General features: G+C 35.5%; 2 protein-coding genes across 7 annotated transcripts; one reads left to right on the plus strand and one right to left on the minus strand.

The window, feature by feature from the left end:
* Positions 1-7,692: 7,692 nt before the first annotated feature.
* On the plus strand, positions 7,693-13,900 carry LOC130727515 (uncharacterized). Of its 5 annotated transcripts, none has more exons than XR_009015325.1 (15): positions 7,693-8,045; positions 8,390-8,517; positions 8,798-8,869; positions 8,950-9,063; positions 9,905-9,973; positions 10,074-10,130; positions 10,891-10,944; positions 11,021-11,083; positions 11,647-11,709; positions 11,846-12,010; positions 12,092-12,247; positions 12,878-12,958; positions 13,057-13,122; positions 13,259-13,389; positions 13,517-13,900. XR_009015325.1 is itself a non-coding variant. In XM_057578663.1 (15 exons), exons 1-14 carry the CDS (start codon positions 7,907-7,909, stop codon positions 13,338-13,340), a joined length of 1,308 nt encoding a protein of 435 aa, XP_057434646.1. In that variant the 5' UTR covers positions 7,693-7,906; the 3' UTR covers positions 13,341-13,389; positions 13,517-13,900. The 5 variants fall into 5 exon arrangements, 3 of the variants coding, with proteins under 3 accessions (XP_057434646.1, XP_057434647.1, XP_057434648.1); XM_057578663.1 differs by having other exon boundaries at positions 13,057-13,118; positions 13,256-13,389; XM_057578664.1 differs by having other exon boundaries at positions 13,057-13,118.
* Positions 13,901-15,198: 1,298 nt separating this feature from the next.
* On the minus strand, positions 15,199-17,961 carry LOC130727516 (protein CUP-SHAPED COTYLEDON 3). 2 transcript variants are annotated; one of them, XM_057578667.1, is made up of 4 exons: positions 17,723-17,961; positions 17,297-17,516; positions 16,488-16,759; positions 15,199-16,113 (listed from the first exon to the last, which is right to left on the minus strand). In XM_057578667.1, the coding sequence occupies exons 1-4, from the start codon at positions 17,726-17,728 to the stop codon at positions 15,463-15,465; spliced, it is 1,149 nt and encodes a 382-aa protein (XP_057434650.1). In that variant the 5' UTR covers positions 17,729-17,961; the 3' UTR covers positions 15,199-15,462. The 2 variants fall into 2 exon arrangements, with proteins under 2 accessions (XP_057434650.1, XP_057434649.1); XM_057578666.1 differs by having other exon boundaries at positions 15,199-16,116; positions 17,723-17,958.
* Positions 17,962-19,741: the final 1,780 nt, after the last annotated feature.

Below are 19,741 nucleotides of genomic sequence, written 5' to 3' on the forward strand. Positions count from 1 at the left end.
ATTTTGTTCTGTTCAGTCCTCTGCTATTAATTAACTTTGGTATTGGAAACATTTATAAGGGATGATCCGATCCTGTTCCTATGAATCTTGACAATTCATGGGATTTCAGTAGGAACTAGGAAGTACCTTCCTTGAAGGCACAGACTCAAATTCTAATATATTTGCATGCTCCATAATGCCCCTCACAAATAATTTAACATATTTGGCTCTAGATCGAATTAGACAGTGAAAAAGATACTTTGATACAACCATTTTTCAAAGCATTTATGGGGCAGAAACCGCGTTTTTGTTGTTGTACCAACGAATATTAAAATTAATTTTCAATTGTTTGTTGGCCTGCTTCCTGCATGACTTATTGGTCATATCACGTGGACTATATTAAATTCATTTCACAGATGTAATCTGAACATTTGTGAACATTTGAATGGGTTGGAAATCTGATTAATATCAGGAAAATGACCAGAGTAAAGAAACTAGAGGAAATATAATATATTTATTACTTGAGTTAATTACTCTAATAGTATAGCACCTCATAAATCTGCTGCACAATATCATCTGAGTTGTGTATAAATATTTTGGGGCTTAAAGTGAAGGTGACCACTAGGGTGGACACTTATAAAAATGGTCTATGGTGGACCAATGCCTAAGAACCGTTGGATATAGGAATCTAAGAATATTCTTAAAATAAGTGGTTAGGATTGAGTTAATGTTAAAAGGGTAAAAGTGTCATATCCCCTCCATCTCCCTACTGAATTCTTCTCAAACTTTCCTCTATCTGAAACTCACTCTAGCCGGCCACCGACTCCTCCGCCATAATCCGCCACCACTACCGTTTGTAATTGCGGTTGTCTCTCCTCTCTTCTCATTGAGACAACGCTACTATCGTCCCCTTTCTGGTGTTCTCTTCGAGCAATAGCCAATTGTCCACCACCACAGTCTCTATCTTTTTCGATCCATCATCTCCTTCGGTTCTCTGCATTCAAGGGTTCCTCTTTTAACGTCGCCTTGCCGTCAGAGGTCCCTCTTTTATCATGAGCCTCAGCTCTCTTCGATCCACCGCAAACACTTCTTTATGCTGAGATTTGTGTTCATCGACTAGATCTGTGTTCACAATGAAATTGCCCGAAAATTTGGGCAGTTCCTTTGTTGATTTATTATGTTTCAATCTCTTCCTCTATGTATTTCATGTTTTTCTTTCAATATGGGTTTAGATCTCAGTTGTATTATCAAAGAATGATATGTCTGGGTGCAGAGGAAGGAGGGTTCGGGTGTGCTAGTTCGATTTGGGGTTTTAGATTCAGAGCTTGATTTGTGATCTGGGGTCTGGTATGCCGTCGATGCTCAGGCGGGGAGAGTGACGATTCGGGAAGGAAGATTCAGACAGAGAGAGAGGTGAAGGGGTCGATGTGGATGTCTTTGGTGGCGACGCTGTCGGTGAAGGAAAGATTGGCGGCGGCGACGGCTTCTGCCGTTCTCTCTCTCTTCCCCTGTTTCTTCTTCATGGGAACTTGTTTGGCCAGGATCCGTTTCTTAATTTTTTTTTTCTCTTAACCCAGTACGTGTTTGTTTCTTTTTATTAAAAAGGGTCATATTTCTTTAATTAAAAAATATGGTAATCAAATAAAAAAGGGTCATATTTCAAAGATGGAGAAATTATCAGTGATTTTGCTGCAACATTTTCGGTTCAGATCAAGAAAAAACATCAATGAAATTTGGGAGCAGGTAGGATGGGAGAGGATAAGGGAGAAGAAGAAAGAGGGGAAAAGTCTAAAATACCCACTGGTTCACCGGTGGACCAAAATAATAGTTGCCCACCCTAGTGGGCACCAAAAGTGAAAATGTTAGAGTGATTTTCTTTTAAAAAAAATCTTTAAAAATTTAATATATCATATAAATGATCAATTTTTTAGTTATTTTAGCTGCAAAATGATTTATCAGAGTTTTATAATTAAAATATTTCACTTTCAATAGATAAAATAGTTAACACATTTAATCTATTTCATAATATAAATGACCTAGGATACAACTTGAGCAATTTGAATTTTGAAAAACTTATTTGAGTAGTAGCAACTATTACATGGATTGACACTATAAATAAGACATACACGTGCACGCAGCACGCATATGGAAAATAATTTAAAGGGATCCAAAGCTGGTTAAATCGGCAACAGACGATACCTTGTGTCACAGAGCTTAAAGAGGTTGGAATTAAGTTCAAGAAAAGGAAGACAAACGATACCTTGGATATAAAATTTGAGAGAGGCACCCTGTAAATACCACGGCTCAGAGCCGTGTATAGACATTTTGGGGCTTAAGGTGAAAATGTTATAGTGATTTTCTTTTAAAAAAAGTCTTAAAAGATTTAATATATCATATAAAATTTCAATTTTTTTATATCAATCTTTTAGATTTTTTAGCTGCAAAATAATTTATCAGAGTTTTATTTTTAAATTATTTCACTTTTAGTAGATAAAATAGTTAACACATTTAATATATCTTATAACATAGTTGACCTTAGATACGACTTGATCAATTTTAATTTTGAAAAACTTCTTTCAACTGTAGCAACTGTTATGGATTCACACTATAGTCAATATACACATGCACGCAACACTCATATGGAGAATAATTTAAAGTTTTAATATAACTCGATACTTCTATCACAATGTTAATTTCTTTTGTTAACACTTCTCTTAGTTCTTTCAATACTAAATATAAATCAAGCCCTTTGATGTATATTCCCTAAGGATGGGTTGAAATTGTAGGATTTCTTATATGTTGGTGAGGTTAAACAATTAATATTGTAGTATGACAATTATACTTGAATCAAATATACTTTTGACCGTTTTATACATTTAGATTTGCATTGGGTTAAAATATTCCTTATACTTATAATTCATAAATTTTGGTTTATAAAAATTTACAAATTAAAAATTGTTATGAATAGGATGACCATATGGACTTGGGCCATGTATCTCATCTCCATGTAATTGACTTAGTTCTAGTGCTATAAATAAAGGAGTCTGCATCAAGTAGCCACACCTCATTCCACATAATTTTTTGTCTCATTCTTACTTCTCTATTCTCCTTTCTCTTTCATCACTTGCTTAGATTTTATTCACAACACATAATTTTATGCCATAACTTTTCATTGTTTCATTACCTTTCTCTTAAATCTCGGCAGTATAAAATATATACTAATTTTTGGGGGCTTAAGGTTATTGCCTAAATAGCCTTGCATTGTCCACGACGGTTGGGATTTGCCGCCCCAAATACTAGATTTGCCACATCACTTTAAAGTAGGGAAATACGGAAATGCATTCTTCCTTAGTACTTTGGAAGTTAAAGTTCCGAAGTACTTAGGAAGTCAAAGTTCTAAAGTTAAAGTGACAAATGATTATTGCATTTTGTTACCCTCTCCATAATTGCTTGACTCTATGATTTGATTTCATTCATTGCAAGCAACACTAACAAAAGAAATTTTACAAAGTGCAATAATCATTTACAGGAAAAGAACCAACAACAATAATATCACGTCATTGAAACTTTAAATTAGTACAATAAAATCATATTAGTACTTTGGAACTTAAAGTTCCGAAATACTTTGAAACTTAAAGTTCCAAATGATAGTTCTGGCATTTTTTAAAAAAGTATGAGCTGCCAGTTCTGATACCTGACGTGCCAAATCCAACCCCCTGAATATCATGACAACTGATTACAGCAGAAACTACATATATGTGATTAGGCTACTCTTTAAAAAAACAAGAAACTATAGTCCATATGTAAGATAGGGGTGTTCATCGGATAAAAACCAATAAAGATTGGTTCGGTTCACGGTTTGAAAAATTAAAAACCAATAAACCGATGAACCGAACTGATGATATGTATTTATTTAAATAATGTTTTGAAGAAATGTTGTTTATGTTAGACTTATTATGTTTTTGTTTTCTATTATTAATTTGTAATGGTACTAATATTAAACACTAATTTAATCATTTCTACATTGTTAAGTACATATGTTGTTGGTTATGGATTATGGGTTAAGCTATAATTGAGATATTGATTTGACATTTTTATGAATTTTTAAGTTGTGAATCATATGTTTTTTTTTTATGCTCAACAACAAAATAGCAAACCAGAAAAAATAAAGCAGAAAGAAGAGAAAGCCACCTACAACCTGGACAAGGAGGAAGTCAAAGTCCGCTAACAACAAAGGCTCCAAGTCAGGAGGGGGATCCTGGACAGGGAGGAAGTCAGAGTCTTGACGAGCTCCTAGCTTAGCTAAAAAATCAGCACAAAAGTTACCTTCACGCAGAGTGTGAAGCAGGCGCACCTCCCAAGAACGATGAAGCATGTCCACAATGTTCTGAATCAAAACTGCCATCACATGAAAAGGAGAGGGGGGGTTCGTAAAGAGGGCCACCGCTAGGGAAGAATCCGAGTAACAGACCACCTTAGGAAAGCGACGATCCCACGCAATCCTCAAGCCATGGAGAAGAGCGAGAAGCTCCATTTGTAAGACTGAAGCTTGGCTACCAAAACCTGCAAAACCCGTAATCCACACTCCCTGCGAGTCGCGCAAACAGCAACCAAAGCCAGAACGAAGCGGAGAACCCAACGAGCTCTCGTCAGTCCGTCACAGTTCACTGCAATCTCCGACTCGATGGGGCCGGCTTGGTCCAGACAAGCTGGAACAACGCCTTATTATCCAAGATTGTATGCACGAGCACATCAGCTGGAACCGTTGTCTGATCATAGCAAGCGTGGTTCCTTGCATTCCAAATACCCCAAATCGCAGCGAGAGATATGAACTCCTCGTCGGCCAGGATTTTCCTCAACCAATCTCTGGGTTCCGCACAGCGAAAAGAAGCATGATTCGGGCCAAGACCTAGTCGAAACCAGATACGACGAGCAAAATAGCAATCTCGTAAGCAATGGAGGATGGTTTCTGAGTATAAATTGCACCTTGAACACACCGGGGAAGGAGCCATATTCCGGTGAAAACGAAGCTCATTCACGGGAAGAGCATTGTGACACGCAAGCCAAACCATAAAGAGCACCTTGAAAGGCCCCTGAAGACGCCATATCCAGGTCCAGTCACTCACGCCAGCATCCGTTGCACGCCGCTCCTCAATGAGCCACTAGTACCCCGGTCTCGCTGAATACTCTCTGGAGGACACGACAGACCACACAACAAAACCGGGCACTTGATTATTCAGCGCACAATCCCTCTGCAAAATCATTTGTTTCACATCAAGTGGCAGCACTGTATAGAGCCTAGATAGGTTCCACTCATTGCCATGAATGACGTCCTGCACACTGAGCTGAAGGTCATGGATGTCCACAAAACCCACCCTATCATAGAGTTTAAAATTACCCAACCATTCCACATACCAGAAAGAGGAGGTGTCGCTGCCAATTTTGAACGAGAAGCCCTCCTTGAGCACAGTTCTAGCTTTTTGAATGGACTGCCAAACAATTGACCCACTAGTGTTAGGCAAAGATAACATGTTACCTTGAATTCCATATGTGGTTGCTATATATTTAAAGTTGCGAAATAGATATGGACAAAAAATTGTGAAACCGATGAACCGAACCGATTCAAACCGTTCATCATCGGTTTGGTTCGGTTCGGTTTTGTAATTTTTTTTGCTAACAATCGATTAAAACCGAACCAATGAATTTTAATTGGATCAGTTTGTGGTTTCAGCTAAAACCGGTCCAAACCGAACACCATGTGTAAGATCTAATTAAGAAATGAGTTTGTAAAATTAGCAAAGAAAAATAAATGAGATATCTTTTGTCAAAAAAGAAATGAGTTTGTAAAGTAACAGATTTCTGGTTTATGGCTAAAAAAAGTAAGAAGCGTTCTAATTACACATGTAATTTAGGCTGGCTTGGCCCAAGAGTATTGGCTCAATTGGGCTGGCCTAATTTGTATTGACGTTTTTATTCTCCCATAATAGTTTCATTGTTTTCATTGACAATAAAAACAGCTTCATTGTTTTGTTTGTAATGGGCCTCATAGTAAACATCTTGTAATGGTAAACTAGGCCACAAATCGTGTCAAAGTTGGCCCAATAAGCTGCCATTTTTTCTTTCTTTCTGAATTTAACTATTTTCAATACTCCATCGGCTTCAAAATAACTGTTGATTTGGAATTAACTATTTTAAATATTTTCATAATAATTGTTTCACTTAGAATTCAAATGAAGCATTAATTGATATTTTTCCATATAATGCCCTCATAAAAAGAATAAATGATGAGATATAATAGTACACTTTAAAGGGTAAAATATAAAAAAATATTGTTTTAAAAAGTAAAAAAAATAAATTGCATTCCTTATATATATATATATATATATATATATATATATGCATATTTTCTAAATGAACACTTATTTTAAAACGAAGGGAGTAACTGCTAAAGAAAATAGCTACTAAGAAAATTAAAGAGCACAATTTTTTTTTTCTTTTACAAAAATGATATATTCGATGTTGTCTCATTGATACATGGCCTTATGCATTGAAATCTAATTGTCTTCCAACAGTAAAGTTGTGACCGGATGTCCGGATCATATAACCTATACAATTATTAAAATAAATTTTATATTTTAGTCAAATTAAAGTTTTGTTTGAACAAATTCAAACAAGAAAGTCTTTAATTGTTGTAGTCATTATCATCTTTGTCAAGTAAACTTGTGATCTTTGATTAATTAATCACGGATCAACAAAGAAGAAGCTCCCAGCCGTGGAATTTTTGTTTTCACTTTTTTGCCTATTTCACCGATGATGACACCTGCCATTTCTAATGCAAAATATATTTTGATCTAATTAACCTCCACAATAAATTAATACCTAAACATTTTGCAAATTATTTCAAAGATGTACCCCTTTTATATCATAAATTCAGACTCTCTTCACTTTACTCAACTACTTTTGGTTGGTTCTTCTCCATTCATTCCAATTCCAAACCTTCCTCAGCAGTACTCATGAGTTGCGGCTCATCACCTACCTCCAACCCATCTATCTACCCAACCACCATCTCTTAATAATACCTTTAAGTTGATTATAAAACGTAATACTTATTTTTAATTTGTGAATAATAAATATAAATTACTTAAATTTTAATATACAAAAAGTTGAGAATTTGTGTCTGCAGTACATACAATATAAATAACTTTTTGCTCGATTTCATCACATATTACCACATTCTAGAAATACTTAATTATATTTGTTTTTAATTTTATCAAAAACAATTTTTTATGTGTCAGGAGTCAATTATTTTCATACAACGAAAACATTTAAAATTTCTCAAGAATTAGTCCCCAAACTTTCCCCTCCTAAATCCATATATTCTCAGCTCTTATCGTGTTGGAAGTTTATTGAATGCATGTGTAAATAAAACAGTGCAACATAAAAAAAAAAGATAAAAATGACTAAGAAGTCATAATATTTTTTGAACATAAGAAGTCATAATTTACTAGTCAAAGAATAAGTTGGTGGATGGTGAAAAATACAATACAGCATTCCATTAATATTTATTAATCAATAAAATCCAAAAATTATTGAATTTTACTGGCCTTGCTTGCCACATGTTTACATGAGCTTTCACTTGAGATTTGATTCTCTCTTGCATGGAGACGAGGCTGCCTCAGAATAACACCTCGTGGGTTTTCTTTATTTATTTTTGTTTGAAATCTGAAAATTTAATAAAATAAATAAAAAAATAAAAAAATCTCCATTGTTACCCTTATTCTTCTTCTTCTTTTTCTTCTTCTTCTTCTTCTCCTTTATTATACAGCGATGCGATGGCGTTACTATTAATATAGAAAATTGCAGGTAGCGTGTTGCTGTATCTTCCTCTCCCAAGCTTTGTTGGCGGCAAAGCAAATTCTCCATTGCAATGGCGCCTCCGAAGCTCTTCCTATTCACGCTTTCCCTAGCCCTAATTTTCTCCATCTCCGCCGCCGACGCCGGTGTTTCCCACGACGATTCCGTCAAGATCCAATTAGATCAACTCAATTCCAGGATCCTAACTCTCGGTTCGTTCCCTTAGCAAAAACCTAACTGTTTTCGATTGCTTCGATTTCAATTTCAGTACTATAACACTGTTCCTGTTCGTTTGAAACAATCGATTTCACCGTGCTGTAAATCATTCAATTGTTTTCAATTACTGAGGAAATAATTGTTGGGTTTTGAAAATCAACTTCTGGGGTTTACGAGTGTTCATGTTCATGCTTGATCTGTATACAAAGTCACCTTTTTGCATGGTGGATAATGAATGATTTACAAATTGTCAATTTTTTAATTTTTCTGCTGGAAATTTGGTATTTTTTGATTTATTTTTATGGCTGAATTATGCCCTGTGCTTGATTTTGGTGTGTAGAATCTCAAATCAAGGACAAGTCTCAAGAGCTGAAGAAGAAGGATGAAGTAATAGCAGAAAAAGAGAAATTCATTCAAGATAAATCGAGTACCGTTGAATCCTTGCAGAATGAGGTTGCTTCTCTACAGGTGAGTGACAAGGGGTTAGACCTTGCAGGCAAAATTTCCTTGTTATGTTATTGGTTTTCACTTTTTTTTGTTCTCAGTTGAAAATATTGGTTATTGTATTTCCTACTAAGTACAATGCAAGTAGGGCAGTAAATGTTATTTTCATATTTCTGTTGTTCTTGGAGCGTTTTGAAACACTATAGAGTTGGAATTTGGAAAAAGAATCCCATACTCAGTGTCATTTGTTAGTTATTCTAATTTGTATAAAAACACTCTTTAAATTTAATTTGTTTTTCATCAGAAAAAAGGGTCATTGGATGCTCAGGAGGAGGTGGGAAAGGCTCATGCACGTGCTGGTGAACTTCAGAAGCAGGTTATACATGAATAACCTAGTGGGTGTATTATGCAAATGATCATGAATTTTCCGAGCATGCTCTGAAATCCTTTTTGCAGGTGGAGAATCTTAAAAGGGAACTTGAAAAACAAAACAAAGAGAAAGTAAACTGGGAAACTCGGGTAGCTGAGTTGGAGAAGAAGATTCATGATTTGAACTCAAAACTAGAGGATGTAAGCTCTACATTTGGCTAGTTTGTTCAAATACTGCTTTAGTTATATCCTTAGTTTGTTGTCTTTTGAACTAATTCTTATATATAATGTAATAATGTATATACTGTTTGCGAAATATAATTTATAGATGTTATTGTTCTTGTTGAAGTTGAAGTATATTAACTCACTCTTTCGAAAAATACAATTGCTGGGTTATATTATTGGTCATGGATTTTCTGAGTTGTGGAGGGGGGTCCAGCTCTCAAGTCATTATTGGTTTCTTTCGCCGTTGCTGCATTATAATATGGTTTGGTGCTTGAACATATTTTTTACTATGAACATTGGAACTGCATTTTAGGTGAATTATCAACATATAATGTTGGGATATGAAAAAATACTTCTTCCATGGATATACGTTTGTTGTATCCTTCTCTAGGTCATGGAATCTAAAAGTTATCTGAACCCGGTACCTCTGGCATTTGTTCATTGGTGCATATCGTAGATTTACTATTAGTTTCTCTGATTGTGGGATGTTTTTGGATTTTTCAAGGCTTGAGGTGCCACCCTCTTCTAGTGTGTATTACGACCGCATTATTGTAGGGGTTATTATCATATTAGTAGCTATTGCTGTTTGTTTTAGGATGACCCACTGTTATTTTAGATCGTGTAGAAAGAAAATATATTATTGCACCTATTGAGGCCAACTACTTACAAAAATAAAATAAAATAAAAATCAAGGCGTTATTATTTTTTTCTCAAAATTAAACCTACAATCATGTCTAATATCAATTTAAATTTCTGATTATCAAAATATAATGTCTTTGAAGATGATATGGTGACTTTAGTAGTGCATTCTCTGCAGATTCAAAAGGTAAATGAGGAACAGAAGACAAAAATTCGTAAAACTGAGCGTGCTCTTAAAGTTGCTGAGGTACGTAAATGCATAGGTTTTCTTGTCTATGTAGTGCATGTTGCTTGGTGATGGTTTTGATGAAAGTGTCTTGTTTTACCACTAATAATTGACTTTTTAGGAAGAAATGGTGAAGGCAAAGCTAGAGGCAAATTCCAAAGCCAGGGAGCTGATAGAGGTAATAATTCTGCTTACTACCTAAACCTTTTCTTTCCAACGTGTATGAATTGTGAGAGCCAGTTTTAAACCTCCAAAGTATCTGGGTTAATCACAATGGCTATCAAGAGCTGAGGAATTCTTCCTGCTTTTTTTATGGAGATAAATGAAGGAAACCTTGCATGAGTGTGAAATGTTCACTAGTAGCTGAAGTGTTAGGGTTGTTTTAAGAAATCTCAACATCATGATAGTAAATATAGGAAAATAAATCATCACAGATAGCTTTGGATGGTCGATGCTTAGTTTGGTTTTAGGCCCAGTCTGTGATAAATTAAAGAACTGTCTATGGGAAATGTTCTAAAAAGTTGTTTTCATTGAAAGAAGAAAATCATAGTTATTTACATACTCTATGAATTATCATTTTAAAAATCATACATGTACATATAAATATTGATGTAGAAAATTCTTAAATATAAGTACTAAGTAACCCAATAGTGATTGGTCGCATTCTTACAACTACGCCTTTCAAAGACACAAACAGATTGGCCTGCCCCATGACTAACCTGCCAAATAACGGGCAGGTTGACCTATTGTAAGTCTGAATCAAGGTATTATGTGGTGGATATATGAGATATACACTTTGGTTTCATAAACAACAGCTGCCTATTGCTACATTACTAGTGAGAATTTCAAAAAATATTCCATTTTCTTGTGAAATTTTGATTATCTTAATAGTTATGATGATGTGCATTTAATTGATGCACATTTATGTTAATGATCAGGCTCATGGTAATTGGCTTCCTCCTTGGCTTGCTGTACACTATATTCGCAGTAAGGTGTGTTCATGTTATATACCCTATATTTGTTTGAACAATCTTGTTCACAAGTTCTAAGAATTTTACTTTTTATTAGTCCTTGGTTGAGGCTCATTGGAATAAACATGGGAAACCTGTGCTGGAAGTGGTTACTCAGAAGGTACCATGATGGTTTTTATTTGCCTTTCAATCTTTCTATTCAATTTCTTTTTCTGACACTTTAATCAAATTATGAATCCCAGGTTTAGTATTTTTTTCCACCATCACTTCAAGGAAATCTATTGACTTATGTATTTTATAAGACTTAGAGAAGAAAATAAATAAAACCCACTACTAATGAATGTCACAGACCAGAGCTTCTAGTTATCAATACAATTTTCTGAATTTTCAAGAAAAAAAATAGAAAATATTCCAAAGGTTTCTGAGCAAAGGACCCAAGCCAAAAGACTGAATGCTGCTGCCAAAATTCTTTCTTTTCTCACCTTTCCCATATGTCCCTCTTAATAACCACCCTTTTAGAAATCCTCTTACCCCTTCTTGCATAACTACCTGCTACTCCACACCTCCCTCAACACGTGTCCCTACTCCCCCCCCCCCTCTCCCCCAAGAATAAACATTCCGAATACATGGCCCCTAAGTCAACTGACCAGTATCTTGGCCCATTTTTTTCACATTACCACCTAAATCTCTATCATATTTTAATGTCTTTCATATTTATTCTAGGCCCTGGAGAAAAAGGCACAAGCTGAAAAGTGGGCTGAACCTCATCTGGAAACAGTTAAAACTGTAAGCCCTTCATTCACATCTTTCAGATTTTTTTATATGTAATTCTGTATCCATTTATGAGTTTCCTCACTTGTCAAAGATTTGTTGAATACCTTGGAGAATTTAAATATATTCTCTTTCTTGATTTCAATTGAAGAAATGGATCCCAGCTGTAAAACAACAGTGGTCTGAGGTGAAAACACAAGCTGAACCTCGTGTGCAATTATTGAGAACTAAATCTTTTGAAGTTTATGAGACATCAAAGAAGGCAATTGATCCCCACTTTAGCAATGCAAAAGAGTTTGTAGATCCTTATTATCAGGTATAAGTTGTTTAATCCTTATGATGTGTTTGTGTTTGCTTTGCTTATATGATTCTTAAGGTATTATCAACTGGCTAACAGGAAGCAAGAAAGTTAAGCAAGCCATACATTGATCAGGTTGCTGTCGCAGCCAAACCTCATGTTGATAAAGCACAAGTGGTTCTAAAGCCCTACACAAAGAAAGTCGTTCATGCTTATAGAAATTTCTTACAATCGGCCACTACTTATCATCGCCAGGTGTCATGCTTCATCTGTTTATATCATAGTGAAAAATTTCATGCAAACCCTTTTGTTCTTATCACTATTCAATTCTGATATCAACACCTGTATTGTATTTTACATGCTGTACCTGTTTCATGCTATATCTGCATACCGGCTAATTGAAAATAGAAACTGTAGTTGGCAGTCTGCCTTTTGAAAGTTATATCTTCCAATTTCTACCATCGATGTTAGAATTAGTTCTTAAATTGTGTCATCATATTTCTGCATTTGTTCATTTTAGAAAGAAGTGTGTGTTTTTTAATGCTATGCTCTTTTCTTTATGCTCAATGGTAAAACTTCTTATTTGAAGTTTGAAGACATAGTGTGGTATGGGGTGGCAGTGATGCTGGTGGAGGGATATTTGGTTAAATATGTTTCTTAAGTTCATTTTTGCTTACCATAGTGTGAACTAGGATTTCATTTCCTGACTGCATATTCACTGAAATTTACATCAGTTCTGGAATCATTTTTTCCTTTAATGGTATACTACTGAAGATATATTTTTTTGACTTCCCTATCAACTAGTGATGAAGATTAGGCATGGTATTGACTCAAGAGAGATAAATCTTTTATGATTTCTGAGTGTTGAATTTTCTTGTCATTAAGGTCCAAGCTACTGTCCAGGAGACACTGAAAAAGCATGAGCTTACTAGACCTCTAGCTACTAAAGAGTTGGAATGGTTTGCGGTATGCATAAGAGGATTTTCTTTGTCCTAACTAATATTGCTTAAATTACATCAGGGTTAGGTGATTTGACAAACATTTTGTCAATTTTCACTTTGCAGGCCTCTGCCCTTTTGGCCTTACCTATTATTTTACTGGCTAGAGCTTTTTCTGCTATTTTCTGGTTAGTCTTAAATATCTTCTTCTAGATAAACATGCTGATTTTCGTTTTGTTGATCTGTGTGCCCTCTTGATATTTATATTCGCATGTTTTTTCATCGGAACTGGTTGTTACAAACATTTTTTATCATTTGGTTGCAGCAGCAAAAAAGTGAATAAACCTGCTCGAAGTGGAAACACCCATCACGCTCGCCGTAAAGCTAAGCGAGTGCATCCAGACAAATAGATCATGTGAAGTTGGATTCCTGCTTTAATTTTTGGGAAGAGAAATTCAGGTATGTTGTTCTGTATTGACTCAGGATGCCTTTATCACTATGGTTGTGAAGGCTGGTCCTGGTTTTACCTTATCTTATTTCATTTCATGTGGCATGCATAATGAAAAACACTTTGCGTTTCTTGCAGATGGGGTTTTCCTGTTTTGATGGGTTTATTTGGAGCTTTACTGTGGAGCTGTGGAGTTTAAGTATTTTGCTTCTCTTTTTTTGGGTGAGGCAAACATTAGGATGTATCACTGTAGAGCTGGGCACACAATATGCTTAGGCATTCATGTATTATGGTTGTTATATTTGTTATTAGACCTCTTACTCCCTCTTTTCTGGCCTTCATTTTTCTTTCCATAAATTCTCGACATAGTAAAAATGTTCCCACTACATGTATGTTTATTACTAGGATGAAACTCTTGCGAATTGCGACGCATGGGTCCTTTAGAAACAGCTTGTTCTGCCTACTGTGGTTGTTAGGGGGAACAAGAAGGTTTTTATTATTTAAGAAACTGATTCATGGGCTCTTCGTTCGATTTTAAGTTTTTATTTTCTATTTTAAATTTCTTGAGTTATCCATTGAGAATTGCGTAATAAATTAATCAGTTATGTGTTAACTACATAGCAAACTAATTCATTATTAAAAAAAACATAGCAATGAAGTGTGTACAGTATTATTTTTCAACATAACAATGTAGTGGGTACTTTCAAAAAAAAACAATGTAGTGGGTGGATTGAAATGTTATGATAAAAAGCTGGTCTACATAAAAATTGTTTTATATACAGGGTTTCGTTTCAGGCCCACTTGACTTGTGGGTATGCCAAGTTGTTCTGGTAGTCACAAATTCTCGCCATTATCCTGTTTTATTAATAGCTCGGCCACCACTTTTGACGTTGATTAGAGTTATGGGAATATTGTTTCCATAATCGTGAATTCTCGTCATTATCCCACTCCATTAAATACTTGACTACAATTTCATTGTTGGTTAGAGCTGGGTCATCACCCCGTTTCATTAATGGCACAACCACCACCTCCCATGCTGGCCGTAGTTGGGGGACTATTGTTCTGCCAATCATAACCTCCGATGTCAACTAGAGCTAGAAGGCTATTGAACCCCGAAATGGAACCGACCTACCACATGTCTTGCTGAGACATTGAACCCTGATATATACTGACCTTCCTTATGTATGTCTGAAACGTTGAGCCTCGATCACGACATAACACATGCCTTGTTGAGACATTGAACTTCGATCCCAACCTTCCCCTTGCTTCACCAAGACATCGAACCTTGTATTGACCCAGTCAGATTCATCCACAATCTTACCATCGTATGATTTGATCACTAGGACTCATGACGACGAATATAACGCACGCTCCTTTTCCACACTACGATCCTTCGCAAAATCAAAGAACACAAAAGCTTGAAAAAAGACGATTGGTGAAAAGAACATTTCCTGTCTCAGACCAATTGACCAATAATATTAACCAAAGTCGAGTGCTATAACAAAGGACAGGCTGACAGCTATCCAAGGTGATCCTCACCACTCATTGGCATGCCCATGACACCTCTAGTAGCACATATACTGAGAAAGTCCCCACAGTGCAATATACCTGAGCCCTCAAGGGTCGAACGGTTCGCACTAAAGCACACTGCATGAAAGGAATGGCAAGATGTTGACCTTACCTTAAGATCTTCACCGTTTCCTAACTTTAACACTTGTCTGAGTGATTGGTTGGACTCAACTTGATCACAAGTCTCAATAAGCATTTAGAAAGGAAATAGTGAAAAGCACGCGATTACTAGAAAATATTCAGAGACAAGGTAAATGCAATCACGAGCTTGACATATGATGATTCTCACTTTCTTAGAGAAAAAAATATAGTTATCGATGAACAATAACATCCAAAAAGTTGGTGCAAAGGGAACAAGACACAAAAGTAAGGATACTACTTCCTATTTAACTTCCCATGAAACACAGAAACACAACAAAAAACATAACTTTTATGGCACGTAGCTGATCCAGCTGATGAAATTACAGATATACTAGATTATGTAAAATGAACTAAACGAAGGCCTCCTAATTAACTTAGTAGGAAGGCCAGTAATTCTCAAGATCTACGCAATGCTCCATGCCCATATTGTACCTATTGCCATGGCCATGATGATTATTATTCGTGACGTTGCTCATTTCTGTGCCGCCGCCATAACCTCCATTATTAATAATCTCTGCACCAAGAGGATTCCCTGTCATCATGTTAGAACTCACATCATGCAGCATTACTTGAGCCATTGTCTGAGCAGGGTGAGGTTGTTGAGAAGGTTGCAGCATTGGCCGCAAAACCGGTTGTGACGCGACCGCTCCTCCTCCACCTCCGAGATTCAAATTAAGTCCTGAAATGGTGAATCCTCCTCCTCCTGCTCCTCCTACTGCTGGCACTGGGTAGCAGTTCAACTGGGATTGTTGCACCATTGGCTGCAGGTTAAAACCACTGCTTGATCCACCTCCTCTCAAAACCCTTGCAATTTCAGCTAGCTCTGCAGTGTTTCCCATGTAGTTCCTTCCATAGAGGAAATGAGCAGCAGAAGGATCTGATGCAAGCTGCATCATTGGTGGTGGCATCATGTTAGGAGCTAGTTCAAGGCTATAAGGATTTAGTACTGCCCTTGTATGGTTGGAAGTAGGGAACTTTTTTGCACCAGCACTCTTCTTGAATACCCTACAAACCACCCATTCATCCTGCTGTATGTATAGAAAGTGGATGTTATATGTTAGATCACTTTTTCAAAATGTTGATTAAGAATGTAGGCTTTGTTTAAAAATCTAATTCACAAATTAAATTTTTTTTGACATGAGAAAATCCATATTTTTTTATGATTATTTAGTGTAAATTATTTTATAATTGGTTCAAGTAGGAAAAAAACTTAGGAAAGTATTACCAGACATACAATTTTGATCAACTTTTTTTTAAGTTGTATGTTAGTTAGATGAATGTCATATCAGAATTGTATCGCGCCCAACCTAGGGGACTCAAAAACTTATGCAATTCCATTTTAAATTTTAGAGTAGATTCTAAGAGATAATAAATTGATACAAACATGATTTATAGGTACCTTGTTAGTCCTGAAGGTTGATTTAGAGTGGATGCGGTATTCATGCATGACCCAGTTACTTTTCTCTCCTCTAGGAGCTCTACCTTTGTAGAAAACCAAAGTCTTCTTCATCCCAACTAACTCTGATGTAACACTGTTAAATATCTCCTTGTCTTTCCCTGTGGTTTTCCAATACCCAGTGTTCGTGGCTCTGTTAGTTCTCACACCGGTTGGGTATTTACGATCTCTCAGACTGAAGAAGTACCATTCCTTTTCTCCCATCTTAGCCTTCCCTATTTCATGCAAAATTATTAGCAAAAACAAATATCCATGTTTGCTGTATTTGGTAAGAAAATGGAGGAGTTAATACATATCAAATTATGTATAACACACGTAAATCTTACCTATATTACAAGAAAGACAAAGGCAACTTAATAAAATAATTATAAGATTATCGAGCAATATAAAAATAAATATATAATATAATAGAATTGGATGAAAGGATTAAAAATGAACTTGAAAAAATAAATTGATGAACAAAAGAAATGGATATAGTTCTCGTTAAGCTTGGTTTGCTTTTATAATGGTAATTTTTGCTTAAAAAAATAATAAAGAAAAGCGCAAAATCAAATGAAATAATGTTTGCCGGTTTCCTGAGTGGTTTGTTGATTTATAGGGTTCAAAACAACCAACATGTCCTTAGTTTGAAACCAGCGCACAAAACCAAAATCATGTTTACAACAATAAATTAAAGTATGCATGCATGAAAATGAATCTTAAAAAACATAAAATTAGGTCTTGTATGACAACTTTCATGAATATATATGTACCTGGAAGCTCCCATGGTTCACATTTGTTGAGATCCACATCAGTTATAGCTTTGCCTGTAAAACTTGAATCTGAAATCTTGTTTATAAGATAGCAAGTGATGAGTTCTTCATCAGTAGGATGAAATCGAAACCCTGGAGGTAGGGTTTCCTCCTTTCCACCATGACTTCCTTCCATTTCAGTAGTTTCCGTCCCCTCCTTGATAATCACTTCCTTTTCCTTCTGTGGCACACAAAAAGTAACATAATGATAGAATTCTTACATAGAAACTAGGTAAATAGTTGGAGAGAAAGTTCAATTACAGCTAGCACCCTAGCTAATTAGGAAAAAACTAAATACAAAGAGTTTCTTGCTTCTTCCAATAGAGGAAGAAAAATCCTTGAAATTAGGGATCTGTATGAATATCAATAAGTTATGTAAGTGCTTACTTGCATGGGGAGACAAACTACTCTTGTCAAATTTATATGATTCACTTGGAAACGAAACACTACTACTATATATGAATGACTTGAGGGAAACTGCAAAATATGAAATTAACACTACTATATATATAAAGGGATCAACGAGGAGAAAGCACTCAAATTAACACTACTATGCACAAGAAGTTAGCTAGGGAATTTAAGCAGAAAGGTAAGGAAGAATAATGAGGAGTGTGTTTCTGAAGCTTCCACCAAATGTGGGTCTTCACCTTCAAGTTGTATATAGACCAGACGGCTGTAAGTAACAACAAAGGTTGCTAGCCGCTTCAATCAGAATGACCATCTTGACCTTGTCACAATATAATATGTGTCTGATAATAAATGGAAAAAAAATCTTCTCTGGTTTCTGTCCAAAAGCTAGTAATTGCGTGTAATTTACTCTTCCCCTAAAACATTGTTCTTCCAAAATTTGACCTAAGCTAGGTTATGTTTTTTATTACCTACAGTGCTGCACGGTTTTGACAAGATCTTTCCGCACGATAGTACTGCGGTGTTGAACACGGCGGGAGGTATCAACAAAGACACTACAAAAGCTCAAGTCATTACGAGAGCACTTAGAGAAAAACTCAAGTCATATATAGAAGAACAATGAGATAAATGTGTATGTAAAAGTGTTATTAAACATGTATTTATACTTGAGGTGTTGTGCCTTGATGAAGTTTTTGTATAAGCCTTTCGAAATAATGGTTGTTTGTAAGCAAACCTTGCAACGTGTTGGCTTGAGTCCGCACGACTGTAAGTTGGATGAGAGGAGATTCACTTTAGGTTGTCTCGGCTTGTCAACATGAAATTTACTTAACTATGGGTTCTTGGGGGAGCCTTAGCTGACCGAAACAGCTGCAACCTGCATTCACCCTAGCTTGACAAGCTTGTTTCTCACGACTTTTTTACCTTGATAGTATACTTTTTACATATATTTACCAATCTAGTGTATCTTTTTTTTTAATTACCAAGTTAGTGTATATCGCCACTGGTGGCGATACCACTTTTTTTTTTAAAATCGCCACTGGCGATACCAATCTTTTTTTTTTTTTGACTTTCTTCTTTTGTGACAAAGAATTTAGCGACGGATATGTATTTGCGACGGCAGTTTTATCCGTCACAAAATCCTTATGAATTATGGAAACTAAATTATCGACGAAAGCTTGAGAGGGTTCCGTCGCAAAAATAAGTGACGGAATATGCTTCGTGACCGAATTCTCCGTCGCAAAAGAAGAAAATCACTAATGCTGGTTATATTTTGCACTATGATTTTTGTGACGGAATTTTCCGTCGCAAATAAAGAAAGTAAAAAAAAACTGGTATCGCCACTGGTAGTGGCGATTTTAACAAAAAAAAAAAGAAAAAAAAAGTGGTATCGCCACTCTAAGTGGCGATATACACTAACTTGGTAATTAAAAAAAAATGCACTATATTGGTAAATATTTGTAAAAAATATACCACCAATGTAAAAAAGTCGTTTCTCACAAAATCTTAAGTTGTAACCGACACACAGACTAACACCTTAGTATGTGAAGTTTGTTTCTCACAAAATTCATTTCAAACAATTTTCTAAAATAAAACATGTTTACAAAATTTAATAAAAACTTCGGCAGAGTTTTCTCTATATTATCAAAATTTCAAAATAACAAAACCTGTCAAATGAGCTATTCCTGACCCAGAATTTCAAGAAATATACAAATTTTAAATTCAGTCGTCAAGTACAACTCTTAAAATGAAATATGAAATACAAAATTACAATAAATCCACCTAATACTCTTTCTAATACTCTTTATAGTTGTAGAATAACTAAAATCAAATAAAAAGTGACTAATAAGATGCCTACACACAAAACTGAATGATCTGAAATTGGAAACAACCTCCTACTTAATTGTTTGAAAATTTGAAGATGAAAACAATTAATGAAAAAGTTAAGTGACAAAGACTTAGTGAGGCGTAAACATAATGGATAAAGTGCATTCAAGCAGT

This window comes from Lotus japonicus, chromosome 1 (assembly GCF_012489685.1).
Source record: "Lotus japonicus ecotype B-129 chromosome 1, LjGifu_v1.2".
NCBI classification, from domain to species: Eukaryota; Viridiplantae; Streptophyta; class Magnoliopsida; order Fabales; family Fabaceae; genus Lotus; species Lotus japonicus.